This window comes from Terrapene carolina, unplaced genomic scaffold (assembly GCF_002925995.2).
Source record: "Terrapene carolina triunguis isolate 2854851 unplaced genomic scaffold, T_m_triunguis-2.0 Scaffold103, whole genome shotgun sequence".
Lineage (NCBI taxonomy): Eukaryota > Metazoa > Chordata > Testudines > Emydidae > Terrapene > Terrapene triunguis.
The window spans coordinates 2174084-2193138 of NW_020664454.1; the positions used below are offsets into that span (position 1 = coordinate 2174084).

The window sequence follows — 19055 nt, forward strand, 5'->3', positions numbered from 1 at the left end:
CCTCCCTATGCATCACCCTCGTGTATTTCAAAAAGTTCTATTTTGTGTGCCAAGGCCTTTCTAGATAGGCTATGTATGTCACTTTCACTAAAAAATTAATAGTGCATCAAGACCTTCAATCTTAGAATAATTGTTATTCTCTGAATAAGAAACAGTATAGTATTCTTAGTAAGAAACAAGACTGATTTATCAAAGCTACAAGAAACAGAAGAATATAAATTTCCTATTTAGCAAACAAGTTCTGTTCAAAATTCCCAGTGTGTAATGTAAAGAAGTTGTTGATAGTTTGGCTGGTCAATGCCCTACAATGTGTTCAGATTAGCATTATGTTATTGGCCTGTTTTCACATCCTGTACAGGATGGTATTCATGTGAAGTTTCTTAGGTTTTTTTTTTAATGGTAGCTGCTGACACAGCACATCACCTCAGATGTTGACAAGTCAACGTAGCATTTTAAAGATGCTGCACACATGAAGCAGCTGATTTTTCCCCCCCATTCCTTTAAGATTGAGTGTGTCATCTCTGCCTGAAGAGTAACATTTCTGTACGTTACTGAACTTGAAGACTCTTGGAGCTTGCATAGAAGGCACTCAACTATTTGCATTTTGTTTTTAATAGGAAAATTTCAACTGGGCTTCCCCCACTTCTTGCTTCGGATTGATTAATCTGCTGTGTAGTGGTGCATTCAGTGTTGATGGGGTTTTTTACTTCGTAAAATCGTAATACAAAGATTTTTTTATGATTCAGTATAACTGTTGTTTGGCTGCAGTCAAACACGACGCTTTATTTGAATGATTATCATGTCATTGTCCAGATCTTAGGAAGAGCTCTGTGACTCTCAAAAGCTTGTCCCTTCCACCAACAGGAGGTATTACCTCACCTGCCTTGTCTCTCTCATTCAACTTGATATTTAATTCCCTCAGATATAAACCCTACCTTCTGAATGCAGGAACTTCCTCATGCTGCCTTCTGGGATGCACCCATATTCTGGCCCAAATCTCCTCTTTCCTATTTTTATTTCTGATTTTACTTTATTTTTAAGGAGAAGCATAGCTTAGTGGTTAGAACACTACAGACTAGCATGAGTTTTGGTTTCTGTACCTAGCTCTGCTGCTAATTTGCTCTGATCTTGGACAAGTTGCTCATATCTGTGCTTGTTTCCCAGTGTGCAAAATCTTGCCCTGGGGTGTGTACACTGTAAATGGAGAGGGTGGTATACACCAAGAAGCAAGTGTGTGAGTGGTGCAGTTTAGCGATGGGCCTCATTTGGTGTCATGCTTGTGTTTTTTATTACTTCATGGTCATTTGGGAGGATGACTAGGGTGTATAGGACACCTGGAAGAAGCATGATGTTGAGGAAGGGATGGAAGCATAGTTGTAACGATGCTGGTTCTGGCGGGTCCCAACTGAGAGTGCCAATTCAGGAGAAATTGCTTAAAACAGGGCAATTACAGCCCAAGGCTGGGTTTTTCCACCTCTAAGGCAAACCAAACCAGCCAGACAAAGAGGACTTTGGTCTCACCCCACTGGCTAACCAAAAGTCACACAAGCAATTCCCTTAGACACTCCAGTTTCCCAGTATCACCACCAGTGCCACTCGTTATGGGGACAAATGGTTATGAAAACCAATACCCCAGTAAAAGAAAAAAGGTTATCTCAATCCCAAAGGACCAAGCCCCAGACCCAGGTCAATATACAAATCAGATCTTGCCCACAAATCACGCTGTTGCCAATCCTTTAGAATCTAAAATCCAAAGGTTTATTCATAAAAGGAAAAAGATGTAGATGAGAACTAGAATTGGTTAAATGAAATAAATTACATACAGTAATGGCAAAGTCTTGGTTCAGGCTTGTAGCAGTGATAGAACAAACTGCAGGTTCAAATCAAGTCTCTGGAATACATCCCCAGCTGGGATGGGTCATTCAGTCCTTTGTGTAGAGCTTCAGTTTGTAGCAAAGTTCCTCCAGAGGTAAGAAGCAGGATTGAAGACAAGATGGAGATGAGGCATCAGCCTTTTATAGTCTCTTCCAGGTGTAAGAACACCTCTTTGTTCTTACTGTGGAAAATTACAGCAAAATGTAGTCTGGAGTCACATAGGCAAGTCCCTGCATATTTTGCTGAGTTACAAGGCATCTCTGCCTTCTCTCAGTGGGTCAATTTGTATAGCTGATGGTCTTTAATGGGCCATCAAGCAGGCTAGGTAGAGCTGACACCAACTTGTCTGGGGTGTTACCCGGAAGCGCAGCATAATTTTGAAATACAGACAGTGTAGAGCCAATATTCATAACTTCAACTACAAAATTGATACACACACATAGACAGCATAATCATAACCAGCAAACCATAACCTTGTCTTAGACACCTCATTTGACCCCCTTTATACAAGGTTTGGTGCCACTACAGGACTTTGGTTGCAACCATGTTCTATATGGTCCCAGTTCAAGTCAATAATGTGACAATAGTAAACCTAGTTAGGGTGGGTTTCTGGTCTAGAGAGATGCAGAAAGAAGATGCACAGAAAAGAGAGGACACAAGGAGTGATGAAATGTGTTCTGGGAGGCATCAAAAAATGTGATTGCCCCCCGCAGCTGGTGTAGAGTGAAGGTTTAGGCTCCACTTGTTCATGCAGCATGGATGACACCACGCAGTTTAGGTTTATCAGGGTTACGTTTTTGGAGCTGGGATCCCCAAGCCAAGTTTTAAATTAACAGCACTTCTGTTCTCATAATCGTAGATACCTACAGGTCACTGAGTTCAATTTTCATTTTTTCCCCCATCTTGTGAAAGCTTCCCATGCTCATTCTGTTTTCCCATGTAATGCAATGAAAAATTCCAGCACAGGAGTTGTGGATACCGCCACCATTGCAGTCAGTGGAAGTGCTTCAGCTGCAACGCCCCCACTGTAAATGGGACTGAGCAGTTGACAAGATATTTTCTGTGAGAACCCTTGATTCTGGATTTTACTTCTTCCACTCCTGTATCCCCCAGAGCCTGGATCTGGTAACTTTCTGGTCACTGTGCAAAGCCCACTTCATCTGTCAAGCACTCACTGGGTTGTATAGATTGACTGGGGTGGGAGAAGTGTTTATGGAAAGCTGCTTATTTATATTGCTGGTGAGAGTTTGAAGGCTATGTGAGAGTCAAGGATTGTGATAAATTTCCTCATGAGGGAATCCGTGGTTTCAGTGAGACTTCCTAGAGGTGCAGGAATCGGGGCCTTAATGTTCATAAACAGAAAAAACATTTCTATATAGGCACATAGCTTCCATGAATAGCTTTGGAAAATGGATGTATGTATGGAGAAGAGAGGAGAGATCTGTCATTGCTGTGTGCGGTGGTGCCAGACAACTGCAGTTAGCATCAATACCTTCCTGTTTAAATGTTAAAGTATTTCCATATGTAATTTTAGACTGAACATCTTGACAAGCAGTAAACTGACAGCTGTACATTCAGCAGATTGATGGATATTGTGGTTCCTCGTTCTACTTCTATGGGTTCCACCATCCTACCTTAATTGACGCAATCAAAAGTCTGTAATGGTGGCCACTAGGATGTGGAAATCCTGCAAACACCTGTGTTGGCACATCTTTTCCTATTTCTTAAAATGGTTAAACACTGAAATAGAAAATACTTCTGAAAGAGTGAGCAGTTAATTTAAGGTCAGTTACTCCTGCCCTACAGTATCTGCCCAGAATATTTTCAATTAACATAGCACTTCTCACAAATATAAACTGTTTCTTTTTGGACAGTATTTCAACCACCTTTGGGGGTTTGGTAGATTGAGAGTACTACCCTGTCTTGTTCTAGAATGATTCTCTAAATGATTCTCTTTCCATGAGATGTGGCAATACTCATTTATATCCATTGTTGCTCAGACATCTGAAGGATTTTACATGATGTGTACAGTCTTGATTTTCTCCTCTTTGCAAAGAACTAGTTGTTGTCTCTCATTTCCTCCCCTCTTATTTAGTCAGGACAATCATCCACTGTGATTGAAAACATACATACTATTATTGCTGCAGCTGCTGTGAAATTCAGCTCCGATCAACTTAATCATCTGTTTGTTCTTATTCAGAAGGTAAATCTTTATCTAAATTTAAATTTCTTACTAAAACAGGAATGTTGATATGTTTGAGCATCTAGTCTACAAATAACATTTCTAAATACAATTTTTTTTGAAACCTATCATATGACTTTGAGAAGATTAAAATATTTATTTTAAATAACTCCGCTCCCATTGTGCTGTCGATTTAATCTTTTAACTCAGGTTTTAACCATGTTATGTGTTCTTACTGCTAAAGTATGTTCAGGAAAAGATTTCATTATTGCCTCTAGCCACTTGTGATAATTTTTTGGCAGTGTTTGGTGAATTAGATCTCCTGTTAACAAAACTGAGTTCACATCTAATCAAGCTGGCAGTGGCACATGTTGAAACTGTGTCCCTTTATTAATTGGTGATATCACAGTAAAATAGGTCATAGATGGAATCAATTAATTTGAAACTTTGCATTTTTATTACATATTTGCTGCTGTAATAGTAATTCTATGTCTTTGTCCTGCAGAGCTGGGAGACTGAGAGTGACAGAGTGCGACAAAAACTGTTGAGCCTGATAGGACGCATTGGTCGGGAAGCACGCATTGAGACAACCACCGGAAAGGCATGAGAGAAAAAAATCCTCCATTGTTAAGATAAAGAATAGAATTGCATCTCTTTTGTAATTACTAGTGTCCCTGACCATTTATGCTGTTCTTGAAGGTCCTAGAGGTGCTTTGGGAACTGGCTCATCTTCCAACGTTGCCCTGTGGTCTAATTCAGCAGGCCTTGGAGGAACATCTGACAATTCTTAGTGATGCTTATGCAGTGAAGGAAGCAATCAAAAGGAGCTACATCATCAAATGCATAGAAGATATTAAGAGGGTTAGTTTCTCTGTAGAATTACATTTTTTTCCCCAAAATGGCATATTCTCTAAAGAGTGGCTTGGGCAGTATCGACACTTTTCAAATGACATGGAATTGGACATTTGTTGCATCTGTAAGCTTGTACCTTGGGAGAGTCTGAGGGGGAGATTTTATGTGAGCCAGCTTGTTTACTGTGAGACTCGTAATAAGTCTCTTGCCTTGTTTTAAACAAATTTGCAGCCCCGGGAGTGATTAGTTTGGGAGAAAACTTGAGTGGACTCAGGGTTAGAATTTTCAGGTGGAATTACTATTAAGGTATGTCAGTGTTGAAACTGTGTCCCTTTAATATAAAATATTCTAGATTTTTCTTTGAAAGAGTAAATCATGTTTTCTGATTTGTCTGTTAGACAAGTCTCTAAATACAGATTGGTTTTTAAAACCTAGTAATATCCTTTGTTTAAAGAAACAGGCATGAAAAATGTCTTCTGGTATAAGAACCCATTTTGCAGCTGAATTTGCTAAGATGTCTCCTGGGCAGCAGAGTGCTGTTGAGGGGAGAGGGCTTTGACCATGTGAAATTCATGGCACATAGCTTAAAGGATTTCCCATTCTATTTACAGATCTGCCCATGTAATAAATGATCTTTCTATAGGCCTGCAAGAATGCACCTGTCCTTATTCCATAGTCCAAAATGTGCCATTATAAAAGAAATGGCTTGTTGTTACTTCGGTTGCCCTCTCTCATGCTAAACTAAACTTAGACTAGCCTTTCTGTTTTTCCAACACCATCCAAGAGTTGGGTTTGTTTGTGTTTGTTTGTGTTTGTTTGTGTTTGTTTGTGTTTGTTTGTGTTTGTTTGTGTTTGTTTGTGTTTGTTTGTGTTTGTTTGTGTTTGGTAGAGCAGATATTCCTTAGGTGCCAAGGTACCTTGCATTCTTGCTTTTTCTCTAAAAATCAGAAATGCAGATCTCAAGCGGTCTGCCCTAGGGGGAATGTTTGTTTGAAATCCAGACTATTCTGTATCTGATGTTCACTTCTCTTTCCTGTTCTTGCTAGAAACTCCTCAAATTTGTTCCAAGGCATCCTTCTGTAACAGTTTTTTTTCTTACTGCTCCCTGTTGCAGTGCCTCCATCTAGGGCTTTGATAGTATGTAGTTTTAAGCTAGTTTTACAAATGCAACATTTACCTATATACCCCCACCATAAACAAGGAGAAATTAAAACAACATTTGAGAGAATATTGGCAGCACTGTCAAAGGTATGGAGAAGTCTTCAGTGTAGCTTTCTTTCTGCCATGAGCAGGCTGCTGAGAATGTAGCATTGATTGTTAGCATCTAACCTAGAATCAAGATGCTGCTTTCCCAAACAGAATTTGGTGTGCCAGCTTCTAATGTCAGACTTTATGGAAAATAAACCCCCCTAAGGGTTCAGTCCTACAAAGTGCTGAATGCTTCTGACAGAAGTATTCAGCACCTTGCAGGATCAAACCTTAAGTTCTCTTGCAAAACTGAGTTTAAATATCTTATCAGAGGTCTCCTTGTGACCCTAAAATGTCTCATTGAGATAACCACTGATTCCTCCCCCCCTCCCCAAGCCTCTGAATCCCTTGGTAGTATTTTAAATAATTTTTAAGTTCTGTTTTGCCTGACTCCTCTCACCGCCTCCCCAACCTGGTCTTTCATTGAGTAGCTGTATTTGATTACATTTGCCCTCTAAACCTTGGCTTGCCTCTCCATCTTACCTGCTGTCAGCTAGCCATCTCCTTCCTCAGCTATCTGGTGTAATTGTGAAAGCTGAAACTGAGACCATCAGTGGAGAGGAACCAAGGACTAGTGACTGCAGATTTATGAAAGAAAACTATTATCCTGAAGCTGGGGCATGGATGATAATAAATAGGTTTCTAGGATTCTCTGACAAGAAACAATTATAGTATTGTTGAGCATGTACACATGTGTAATTATTTTAACTTCTTTTATTACTAGTCATCCCAACATCATAATCCCCAATTTGTTTGGGTGGTACCAGCTTTACGTCAGCTCCATGAAATCACACGTTCGTTTATTAAACAAACGTACCAAAAGCAAGATAAGGTAAGGCACTTGCTAAAATATTTTTGAAAGCAAAGTTACATCCATCAAACTTCAGCTTTTATAACAAAGTTTAAGTTAAAAATATGGTATTAATTTATGGCACTATTTGAATTGAGTTTAATGTAGTGGTAGTATCTTAACGGTATAATTTTACAATGGTAATTCCTTAATACTCTGTGCTGTCCATTATATGCGGATAAGCTTATCTCTTCTGACATGTCTGAATTGGCTCACGTTATATTTGTGCCATTACTAACGGTAAGTGAACCTCATTGACAAATTTAAGGGAACAGGTTGTTTTTTATTTACTTTTGACTGAAGTAATAAAATCAATTATGACCTTTCGAAAATAGAAATAAACGGCTCCAATCTGCTACCAAGTTGTGCTTTGCATTATGCCAGCTTTGAGTGGAAAAGTTTGGCTTTGCATTTAGTGCTGTGCAGTGCTACATAGTCAGATGCTGAAAGCAGTTGCCATGTAGGATGGTTTGTAAATGGATGGGGAAGGATGAAGGTGAACCTTCAGGACTCCTTTGTGACAGTTTTGATAGTGCTGAAAAACCCCACAGTTCTCTTAAAAATCTAATTCTCATAAAAATGAAAAACCACTAGGTGTGCCTGTTGTGGTGCTTCATTTCTTACACTGTCTTTCTCAATGTTTCTGCCAAGAGCATTATTCAAGACTTGAAGAAAAATTTTGAAATCGTGAAACTGGTGACAGGAAGCCTAATAGCATGTCATCGATTGGCTGCATCTGTAGCAGGTCCTGGTGGACTAGTTGGAACAACATTAGTGGATGGCCGATACACTTACCGGGAGGTACTGAACACTGCTTTCTAATGTTAGTTACTAGAAATTGTCAGATGAAGAATGTTATAAATCACCCCAAAAAAAGCCATGGTCAGCTGAAACACAGAAGACTAGACAATGTAAAATATTGGACACTTAATGTACACTGTATCTATATATGCTGCATTTCCTCCCTCCAAAATTACTCTGTTTTCTAATATATTGAGATTTATTACTTAAATTGTGGGGTAGCCTCTCTATATTAAAACCTGTGGCATATTTTAAATGGCTGAATTTGGTGCCGACTACTTAAAACCAAAAAATGTTTTCCTATTAATATATGGATTCATATATCCACAGAGCACTTGCAGCACAATGTATTGCACCTTAGATCTCCTTTTTATGCCAGGCGGTGGCTCAGGCTAGTTACTATTATGGGGCTCGAGAGCAACCTGAGTGTTTTCTGAAAAGATGCCTGAAATGAGGTCTTTTGTTTAAAATAGTGAAAATTAGAAATCATAATTGCAGGCCTTGCTCTGTCCACATGGAGTTCCTTGCAGGATCAGTCAGTTTTTGGTTCTTCACACTTTGCAAAATGTATAAAAAAAATAACAATGTTGTATTTCTAATTTTAAGTTCTCTTTTGGAAAGATGACACTCAGTTTTGTTATTCCTTTTTCAGTACTTAGAGGCGCATTTAAAATTTCTGGCATTTTTTCTGCAAGAAGCCACCCTCTATTTGGGTTGGAATCGTGCCAGAGAAATCTGGGAATGTCTTGTGACGGGTCAAGATGTTTGTGAGTTAGATCGAGAGGTAAGAAGCCCAAGAGATCAACATCTGGAGGTGGGAAAGGAATTTAATAGCTCATGACTGGAATGCATGTATAGAAAATAAATTGTTTATAATGTTTCTCGCATTCACGGTCTTCAGATGCCTTACAAAGCACTAATGCATTAGATCCTGTTAGTGGAAGGACAGTGTAGGCAAATGGAGCAGCTGTTATGTGTTTAACTATAAATGGCATACTGTCTTGAACATTAAGACTTATTTAGTTGAAAGGGAATGTTGATCAGGAGACTAGATGAGGGTTATCTGCCCTTTGAGCTGTAACTTCCATCTGAACAGCCAGGGATGTCATAAATGAGGAAAGCAACAGAGAGTCCTGTGGCACCTTTAAGACTAACAGATGTATTGGAGCATAAGCTTTCGTGGGTGAATGCCCACTTCGTCAGGCAAACTCCAATACATCTGTTAGTCTTAAAGGTGCCACAGGACTCTCTGTTGCTTTTTACAGATCCAGACTAACATGGCTACCCCTCTGATACATAAATGAGGAACCTTCACTTAATGTTTTATGCAATAGACAGCATTAGTAATAATGCCTGGTACCCTAATGCAGCACTGCAGGCTTGTGTAATATGTAAGAACCTGAGTCCTGGTGTGGAATCTGAACGTTCTGCTCCAGAAGAAAGTCTACTATTATCTGAGTTATGCTGATACATAGTAATGCTGTGTGCAACAGCAGTGCACTTCAGGTGGTTACAGACTGCTGAATGTTTTGACTATCTTGCCTTTTCATAAGTCTTTTATCTAAACTTTTTTATGCACTCATCACTATCGTGTCTGAAGTAATTTGAAAAAGCAGTGTTGATTTACTAAAAAAATCTTTTGATCTTCAAAATATGGACCATATACACTTATACACCTATACTAATTCACAGATGTGCTTTGAGTGGTTTACAAAAGGACAACATGATCTGGAGAGTGACATACAACAGCAGCTCTTCAAAGAGAAAATTCTCAAACTGGAGTCATATGAAATTACTATGAATGGTATGAAAATGTTTTTGTGTCACCAGGTCATAGGAGTAAATACATACCCCAAGTACTAGATAGTTGCTTTCTAATAGAACATTAAACTTAATTTCTTAGACCTGTGAAGAGCTTTAAAAACTAATGCAATAAGAGGTCTTTTTTCATGATTCTAAATTTTTAATTGCTATTAAGAGTATCCTTTATTCTTGTGTATTTAATGTCCTTTTTTAATAAAAACAGGTATTTATTCTAAATAAAATCTTTCATGATTTTTACATACAGGTTTTAGTTTATTTAAGACGTTCTTTGAGAATGTGAACCTATGTGATCATCGACTAAAACGACAAGGAACTCAGTTGGTAAGTGTAGTGCACTTTCATTCCTATGAACAGTACATGAGATCTGGGGAACAGGTTCTTACTTTAAAAAAAGACAGCCAGCCATTTTATATGGTCATATTTGTACTAAAATACCTCAGGTCCTTTTAGTGTTTTCATTACAAATTCTTGCTTTTCTATCTTGAGAAATTAAGGGTGGGATTTTCATGAATGCTGAAAGTTGATGTAAAAGATTTCAGTTTGGAACACAATAATGTCATGAAACTTGAAAAACCAATCCCAGTTTTCCTTTGCATTGTTAATGAGCAAATGAAGTTCTAGTGTGTGTAACTTGTTTTGCTGACATCTAAAGAAAAAACCTACTGTATGTTTAGTTATTTGTGTACCTTTTTACAAGAGATATGTTTAGTAAATTTAAATCTTAATTAAATTGTAATAAATTTTTAACTGATATGATCCTGCACTGCTTTTTAAAATAAAATTATATGGCAAAAAATACATTGCAGTATATATCTGGATCTGCTTAATATCAGGGACTGTTAATTTACCTCAGACTTACTTATGGTGCTCATAGACCTGTTGTGAAGTACATGACCCCAGTATATGCCACTTGATGAGCATTTTAGCCTATGATTTGTTGCTCTTTTGACTTACCTGTGTGAAATAAATTGTTTTGGGTGATTGTTGAACTCCTAAAATGATCTTCGAATTCTTCATTATTCCATTGCTTGAACTGTTTTCTGCAGAAGTCATTATTTGTCTACATGTAGACAAAGTGGGTTAGACTTAAAATTGCCACTGATTATGTAGATTTGAGATTATATAAATTTAGTTCATATTGTATAAACATTTTTATAGAGTTGACAACATACTGAAAAATACAGCTTCTAAGACTTTAGCCAAAAGTTACCTTTCCAGCAGATCTAAAACAAGCATCTGGCGAAGTGGGTATTCACCCACACAAGCTTATGCTCCAATACGTCTGTTAGTCTATAAGGTGCCACAGGACTCTTTGTCACTTTTTACAGATCCAGACTAACACTGCTACCCCTCTGATTAATGAGTATACATGCTTATAACATGTAACAAAGTCAGATTGTATTTTACTAATGTATTTTCTTTTGAACAGAATGTAGAAAAACTGGAGTTAATAGGGATGGATTTTATTTGGAAAATAGCAATGGAATCACCTGATGAAGAAATTGCTAATGAGGCCATTCAGTTGATCATAAATTACAGCTATATTAATCTAAATCCTAGATTGAAAAAGGTAAGTATAGTCTGTTACCAAGAAAGGTATTTGACCCATATGAAGAGGTTTAATACTCGGGAAGTTGTGATATATATTGCAATTAATTAAATTTGTTGTTGACCATTTTAATCTCATGAAATTATTTTTAAAGTGCTAATGTACCTGTCCTTCATACCTTCAGGATTCAGTGTCGCTACACAAGAAATTCATTGCTGATTGTTATACAAGATTAGAGGTAAGTGGCAGACTTAAATTTGTTCATGTTCCTAAAGCCCTTTCTGTCTTCAGTGTTATTTTACTTGCAGAATTGAAGCAGTGTTACAAAAAACATGCTTTTCAAAAACTAGAGAATGCAATCCTATGCTCTCTCCCAAAATATTGCTAATCTTAAATTGAAGGTTTATAGAGGAGAATTCACAAGCTTCTGCATTTTAGCTGAAGATGTTTGAACTTCAGATCACAGTGCAAACTGTATATTATGTGAAGACTAGAATATTGAATTGTGGTAAAGATGCTTGTTAAATTCTTTAGAACTTGAAAATCAACTTTATTAAGGACTTAAGATTTTTCTCCTCTGTGACACTATTTCTGCAGTGTAATGGATGTAGAAAACCACAGAATGTAGTTAAACTTTGTAACCTTTCCTGTTGCCTAACTAGGAAGATCTCTAATAGTTTTCATATAATTTCATCACTCCAGAATAAGTAATACAGTATAAATGCTGTTTTACATTGGTGCATCTTAAATTCTAGGCAGCCAGTTCAGCACTTGGTGGTCCGACATTAACACATGCTGTTACAAGAGCTACAAAAATGCTTACAGCAACTGCTATGCCTACTGTAGCGACGTCAGTACAGTCTCCCTACAGGTAAGTCTGTGTTTGAGGGTAAACGTAATAAATGTCTAACTCAGCACTCATATTCATGTGGGAAGCATCTTGACAATAATGGACATATGAGGAGAGTAAACACTTCTGTTGAATACAGCCTCACGTTTTATATTCCTAATCTTTCTACATCATAAAATCAACTTTTTTTTCTTCAGGAATACAAGGTAATTGTAGGCTGGGCTTCCTTAGTTTAAATATTGATGCTCTGCTGCATTGCATTTCTGGTTAATCATTGGCACACAGAGTCATCAGTGATGGAATATTCAGCTTCTCTTTATAGCCCTTTACATCTCCTCATACAAAACAGGTTGCTCATTTGTAGTGCTTCCTTTCCCTACTGAGCATACGAAGGCAGGGAGCTGAGAACATTGAAGGACATCAGTAGGGAGAGAACATAGAAGGGAGTGGAATATTTCTGTACAGACTTAACTGATCAGAATCTAGTAATTACCAAAATGTAAGTTTTGAGTCTTAAGGTAGTCCATCTCAAAGGATCACCACTATCCGTGTTCTTGTGGACAAAAATGTCTTAGGTTTTAAATGCCACAACTGTGTTTGTGTAGAGAATGGTCATTATTTTCACTATCCATCTCCTTCTCTGAACAGAAGTGTACTATTGGGCACTATGTCAAGGTTTGCTTACAAACAATCTTTAGGTGTTTGCATTAATGGCCACAAACAAGAACAACAGCTCTCTGTATGTGAACTAAGCCCTTGCGTTTAGAAGGGGGAGTCGTTACTCTCCACTGTGTAGCAAGTTCCGTTCTTAAGTGGAACTATTTTTTTTGAAGAAGCATAAACAAGTCAACATCATGGACTAATATTTGCAAACCTACCTTTGTGGCTCTTCCTTTTTAGTGGAATAAGTTTTCTTGTAATATTTGTAATACTTCTGTCTCTAGGTGTAAGTTTACAGCCACTCGCACGGTCGCTTTTCATATTTACATTAAAATGTATTTGATTTCAGAAGAGTTTTTTTTTAAACAATCTCAATATAAGGAATGAGACTGAAAGTCTAAATGCTGAAGTCCTATAAACTACAAAGATTATTGCGGCTTAAGAGCCATCAGATCTATGGAGTAGGAGATATTGGGGGAGGTGGTTTGACTGTCATCCTTGAGGGGACTGATGTATTATGTGTGTTAGTACCTGGGCACAGGGGTGGACCCTTTAGACATAGATTCATAGATTCTGGGACTGGAAGGGACCTCGAGAGGTCATCGAGTCCAGTCCCCTGCCCGCATGGGGCACAATGCACAATGTATGTCCCCAGACCAAGTATGACACAGGAAGTGCAAGTCAGGACTTGCACTCTGCTTTGCCAATGTGCCTCAATCTAGCTTCGCCACCTCAGAGTGAGTATTGTATTTAGTCTCTACTAAATTCAGTCCTTGCCTTCGGCTGTTGTCTTTTTGTGATTGAACTGAAACCACTCACCTTATACTTTTTAAAATTTTGTATACAATATTTAGGTCAACTAAACTTGTCATAATTGAGAGACTGCTACTTCTGGCAGAACGCTATGTGATAACTATAGAGGTAAGAGATTTTCTTGTTACTTAACATTCATGTCCTTTCTCGTAACTAGACAAAAATTTAGATGCTAACTCAATATTTTTAACAATACCATGAGTTGTTCAGGCCCATGTACCGTAGAATCAGTTACTGCTAATACTGTGAAAATGTTTTTGTTCTTCCAGAATTGTTTACACTGATTTTTTTTCTTTCTGTAGGACCTTTACTCTGTTCCTCGTACTATCCTACCTCATGGTGCTTCTTTCCACGGTCATCTTTTAACACTTAATGTTACATACGAGTCTACCAAAGATACCTTCACTGTAGAGGTATGTTTACCCAAGTGACACATGTCATGCCATATTGACCTTATTTATTTGTGAAAACATAGGATTCACTAACCGCGTCATGTTGCATGGATGACTTGAAGCACAAGCTAGAGAAGTGTAATGGGCACAGCTAGCTTGAAAACCACATTTTTCTAAAAGCTTTGTGTACGCACCTAAAATGATAATAACGGAAAGGCTTGTGGAAAGAAAATATTTTCTTGCAGCACTTGGTATAGTCACTTTCACTCTTCCCCTGTATAGTTAGTCTCCCTGGCTGAAAAGACCTTTATTAATATTAATAGAGGAGCTGAAAAACCCTTAATGTTAACAGAACACTTAAAAAAAAATCAGGCCGTACTGTTTAAACAGCTTCCACCAAACGATCTCGTTTTATTTTACAGGCTCATAGCAATGAAACTGTAGGAAGCGTCAGGTGGAAAATAGCAAAGCTGCTGAATTCTCCTGTGGATAATATACAGATATTTGCAAATGAAAGTCTGGTATGTGAATTAGTTACCATTCACCTTGTAAGTTTGAATCTTTCCTTTCACCAGAACTAAGCGTTAAATGCTTTGTTGCAGCTAACGGTAAATAAAGATCAGAAGCTACTCCACCAGCTGGGTTTCTCTGAAGAACATGTACTTACAGTAAAAACATCAGGAAGTGGAACCCCCTCGGGGAGCTCTGTCGATTCCTCAACCAGCTCCAGCAACAGTAGTGGTGTCTTTAGTTCATCTTATGTGATGGAACAGGTACAGTATAGTAGTCTGAAATCTGCTTTTACAGTGCACCCTTTCACAAGCACGTCACAATTGGGGTTAAGTGGCAGAGTAAGATAATGCTGTAGTCCTTCACTTCCAGATTTGGGTTCAAATTCTGCTAAATATCAGAATTAAAAATGAGTGAGTTTGGTTTGCATTTGTTTGTATTACAAATGCAACACACAATGCAAGACTCATCTCAGGTGACTTAGGATTGGAATACAGGAGGTATTACAGGACTACAGGTCAGGGTGGCTTATGTTTTGACAGACCCAGTGAATGAAATAATTGGGGCATTTTCAGTCAGTGAAATCCTTTGGCAGAGCTATATGGAAAAGTTTGTGCAGTGGCTATATACTATGTGGGTGCATCATGCTTTTCTCAGACCAGGACTTAAGTAACTATTAATTCTGAGCATTAAATACACACCTTTAAAAAAAGAAAAACCACTGAGACTGTAGCAAAACTTTTTTTTAATGGTGGCTTTGATTTCAAACAAGTAATTAATTAAAAAAGCATCACCTTTTGTAATCCAACTCAAATGAAATGGATTTAAAAGCTACATTCAGCTATAAACAGCTGATTGTGCACTGTTTGCTATGTATTGATCACCTCTGCAGTGTCTTCTGTTAAACTTTAATTTTAAAAAATTAAGATTTGCATTTGACTTTAAGATCATCTGGTGATTTGTGGGCAATTAATTGTAATACCAAGTGAGATTTTTTTTTTTTTTGAACCAGTGAAGCTCAAGTGTGTTAAATTAAAAAATTGGGAGTGGGTCAAGCTAACTCTGCCATTGCTTTCTAATTCACAATTAATAGTTGGCCTAGAGAGCATCTTTTGTCTGATGTAGATGTAACGCTGCACAGTGACATGCAGATATAAGAGATATATACAGGGGGGGTTATTGGAATTCAAATTGTGTCTTGGGCTAAACAGTAGCTTGAGACATCCCTGGGTCATTTGCTTCAACAGAGAATCCCACAAAATAGCTTAAAGGGCGGGGGGAAAAAACCTTTGTAATTGTGTCTGTTTAATCCTCAGGAGAAATCCCTCCCTGGAGTAGTGATGGCTCTCGTGTGTAATGTTTTTGACATGCTTTACCAGCTTGCTAACCTAGAGGAGCCAAGGTAAACAAGCTAAATAGTTATTAAACATTGGAGAAATACTATTACTGAAAGTCCAAATAACGACGACATTAAAAATTGTTACCAATGTATGTGGACTCTTGTCCAATATGAAGCTGAGTGAATCCTATCTTATGTGGAATAATTGCTTTGAACTTTCCAGGATAACGTTACGTGTACGGAAGCTTCTGCTGTTGATTCCTACTGACCCAGCTATTCAGGAAGCACTTGATCAGCTAGATTCCCTAGGAAGAAAGGTATGGATTAAACCCATATTAAATTCTTGTCTCTGTAGGGCTAAAAAGAGGCATTTAACATTGGGTTTTTGTAATACTGTGTTGGGTGTTCATTTGTGAAGTTTTCAAGTTATGTAAAACTTTTTAGTGATAAGGTAGAATAATATTGTCTCAAGGTTTTTAATGCTTTATTTCTAGGTGGCTGGGAGGGTGGAGGGGAGTTGTTACTGGGACTATACAAGATGCAGTTCCAAGGCTTACTTCTCCTTAAGTGATATTCTAAAAGTGCAGTTTTAATCTGTGCTTATTCCTCTTAGAAAACACTGCTGTCAGAATCAAGTTCTCAGTCTTCAAAATCACCATCCTTGTCTTCAAAGCATCAACACCAGCCCAGTGCTAGTTCGATATTGGAAAGTCTCTTTAGATCTTTTGCTCCTGGCATGTCCACCTTTAGAGTGCTCTACAATTTAGAGGTAAGAAACCCTTTTGTCAACATGCTCCTCAGTTTTCTAACATTGCAATTAAAGCAATGGATACAGTTTGTGAAGTCCTGCAAAAAATATTGTCAACTGCTAGAAATATCATCAGCTGAACTATGATTAATCTGTTACACAAAACAAGTGATTTGGAGCATGAAATATGAAGCTTCTCCTTAAGGTTTCATTACGAACCCAGGCCCCTCTCATCATTGTAATTGTAAGATGGCTTTTAAATGTGTTAGTAAGCAGTACAGACAATTTTGTAATTTATCTGTATGTTTCTCTCTGCCATCATAGAAGGCCTTAGCTATTGGTTTAAATCTTTGGCTGGATCTGCAGAGGTTCTAAACGCATGCATCTCTATTAAAAATGAATGGGAGCCAGGGGTGCTCAACATCTCTGAAAATCAAGCCAAATTTAATTTGGATTGTTTGGATTACAAAATAAGCTCTCCTTTAAAATGAGCCACTGTCAGATGTCACTGAAGATGTGAAGGGGGCTGACAAAGCAAAACATTAACTGCTTTTTAAGAAGAAATATGCCAAGGCCCACTATAGGGCCCCAGAGGGGCCTTTTTAGGAGATGCAATTAGTGTGGTGTACAGTACTTCTGAATCTCCAAATAGACAGGGATATTACTCTAATGGATACAAGTTCAACTGCAGGAAAAGGGCTGAATATATTACACTCACTTTCTCAGTCTCTCCTGTTGAAGCTGTTTGTGTCTCTGTTCCAATGACTATTTATACAAATGTTGGATGCAGTGGTGTTGTAGCTGTGTTGGTCCCAGGATATTAGAGACAAGGTGGGTGAGAAGTTGGTCTAATAAAAAATATAACCTCCATCACCTTGTCTCTCTATTTACACAAAGTGGGAGTGAAAATGACCCAACTTCAAATCCCTGCTCCAGTGAACCCAGTCTCCCGCGTCCCAGGAGAAAGCCCTAACCACTGAGCTAAAACGTGAAGGGAGACACCACCAATGTCATCACTTTTTGACTGAAACTCTTTGGTGAATGTGTGTCAAATTTGCAAATAGTTACGCTGAGGGAGAAAAATGTGCAGCTCTAGGGTTGATTTAATCAGGGCACTGAGATGTAGGGCAGACCCAGGACCTCTTCCTGGGGATGACCGTTAACTGGTCTGAAATGCTTCAGTGAGAAAAGGTTGGTGGGGAGTTGCCAGGCCTTTGTGGGCTGACAAGACCAGAAGATGTGTGAACATCTGGAACAGGGAAGGACGTTAATCACCCCCAAAAAATCGTATTTGGTATGGGAGTTATTCAGGGCAATGGGGTAGGCCTCTCCAACAAGGGAGTGGATATATTTTAGCAGATTTAGGTAAGAAATTGTTAACAATCTGGGAACCCAGGTTGAAGTAAAGGGGAAGGCAGCTAAGCGAACTGCTGTTAGGTCTTTGTGGCTAATGTCCAGTGCATGTACTTGTTCCACACGAGTCCAGTTCCCTGATAAACTGGAATTGGAAGTGGACTAAGGGGAAAGCATCCCCTAAAGTTGAGGTACGGGATGGGAGATCCTAATGTCTGATACAGTGAGAAGACCACCTCCTTTCTCCAGCCCCTTCACCTTTGTACAACGGGAGGGCAGTGAGTTCCCAGGAACAGGCTGGGGACCAGCTGGAGGGGTGGGGTCCTGACAGCAGCCCTCCACCAAGTTCAGATGACTAGGGATGGAATCATGACCTGCACGGTATGAACTATTGTTGGATAATTCCCAGAGCAGTTAAGTTAAACTTGCAGCCTAATTAATCCACATCCTTTGTATATCTTATCTTTCTTTCCACATGTTCAGAACAGTGAGTCAAATGCTATCATAGGATGACTCTACAATTCCATTACAGACCCATCTAGATTAACATGTACAGGTTTGGGGTCCCATTGCCAGCCACTGTTGTCAGCAGCAGGTTAATTTCCTGGTATATTTGGGGCGTAAGAATCCCCCTCACTCCAAACCCTTCCCGGATGCAACGGACAGAGGCATATGCTCGTCTCTCATCCCTGGTGACTGCAAAGCCTTCTGTAGGAATTTTTGTAATAGCCATTTACCTTCATATGTCTGTTACCAGTACTGCAGTTCTCCACCTTTTGCATACCACGTCCCATGTTCTAACAACAAGCTTCAGGCTCCTCCTCTTCCAATGAGCCATGAAGAAAGGTAGAGTGGTCGTAACCCCCCCAAAACCTGTTTGCAACTCCCAAATTGAGAGAGCAGTCTGCAGTGTCACAGTACAGATGCCCTCCTGGTGATAGGATTCTGTTTTGCAGTGGGACTAGTATCCCCAAATGATTTTTTCACTTCAGAGCAAATAAGTAACAAAATGCTTATTTCCCAGCAGTGAGGCTAATGAGGAAGCAAACCTAACTAAATATTCCTTAGGTCCGATAATTAAATGGATTATATTAGCGGATGTGTTCCTGAAGTTCAGTCAAGTATAATGGAAAATATTTTCTCTTAACAAGCCAGAATTATTTTTAATCCCTCATATTTGTTAGTCTGCTAAAGCTATTAAACACGGGT

The 19055-nt window shown here is 38.6% G+C and overlaps 1 protein-coding gene across 1 annotated transcript in view; it reads left to right on the plus strand.

The window, feature by feature from the left end:
* The window catches only part of LOC113406537 (ubiquitin carboxyl-terminal hydrolase 24), a 109061-nt gene that overhangs the window by 38432 nt on the left and 51574 nt on the right, over positions 1 to 19055 (plus strand). The window contains exons 13-30 of the mRNA XM_026651810.1: positions 3971 to 4078; positions 4563 to 4658; positions 4757 to 4918; positions 6882 to 6989; positions 7659 to 7808; positions 8461 to 8592; positions 9501 to 9612; positions 9877 to 9953; positions 11062 to 11202; positions 11366 to 11419; positions 11937 to 12052; positions 13546 to 13612; positions 13807 to 13917; positions 14319 to 14417; positions 14499 to 14669; positions 15723 to 15808; positions 15969 to 16062; positions 16359 to 16514. Coding sequence (XP_026507595.1) covers positions 3971 to 4078; positions 4563 to 4658; positions 4757 to 4918; positions 6882 to 6989; positions 7659 to 7808; positions 8461 to 8592; positions 9501 to 9612; positions 9877 to 9953; positions 11062 to 11202; positions 11366 to 11419; positions 11937 to 12052; positions 13546 to 13612; positions 13807 to 13917; positions 14319 to 14417; positions 14499 to 14669; positions 15723 to 15808; positions 15969 to 16062; positions 16359 to 16514 — 2040 coding nt within the window. The remainder of the gene's footprint in view (positions 1 to 3970; positions 4079 to 4562; positions 4659 to 4756; positions 4919 to 6881; positions 6990 to 7658; positions 7809 to 8460; positions 8593 to 9500; positions 9613 to 9876; positions 9954 to 11061; positions 11203 to 11365; positions 11420 to 11936; positions 12053 to 13545; positions 13613 to 13806; positions 13918 to 14318; positions 14418 to 14498; positions 14670 to 15722; positions 15809 to 15968; positions 16063 to 16358; positions 16515 to 19055) is intronic.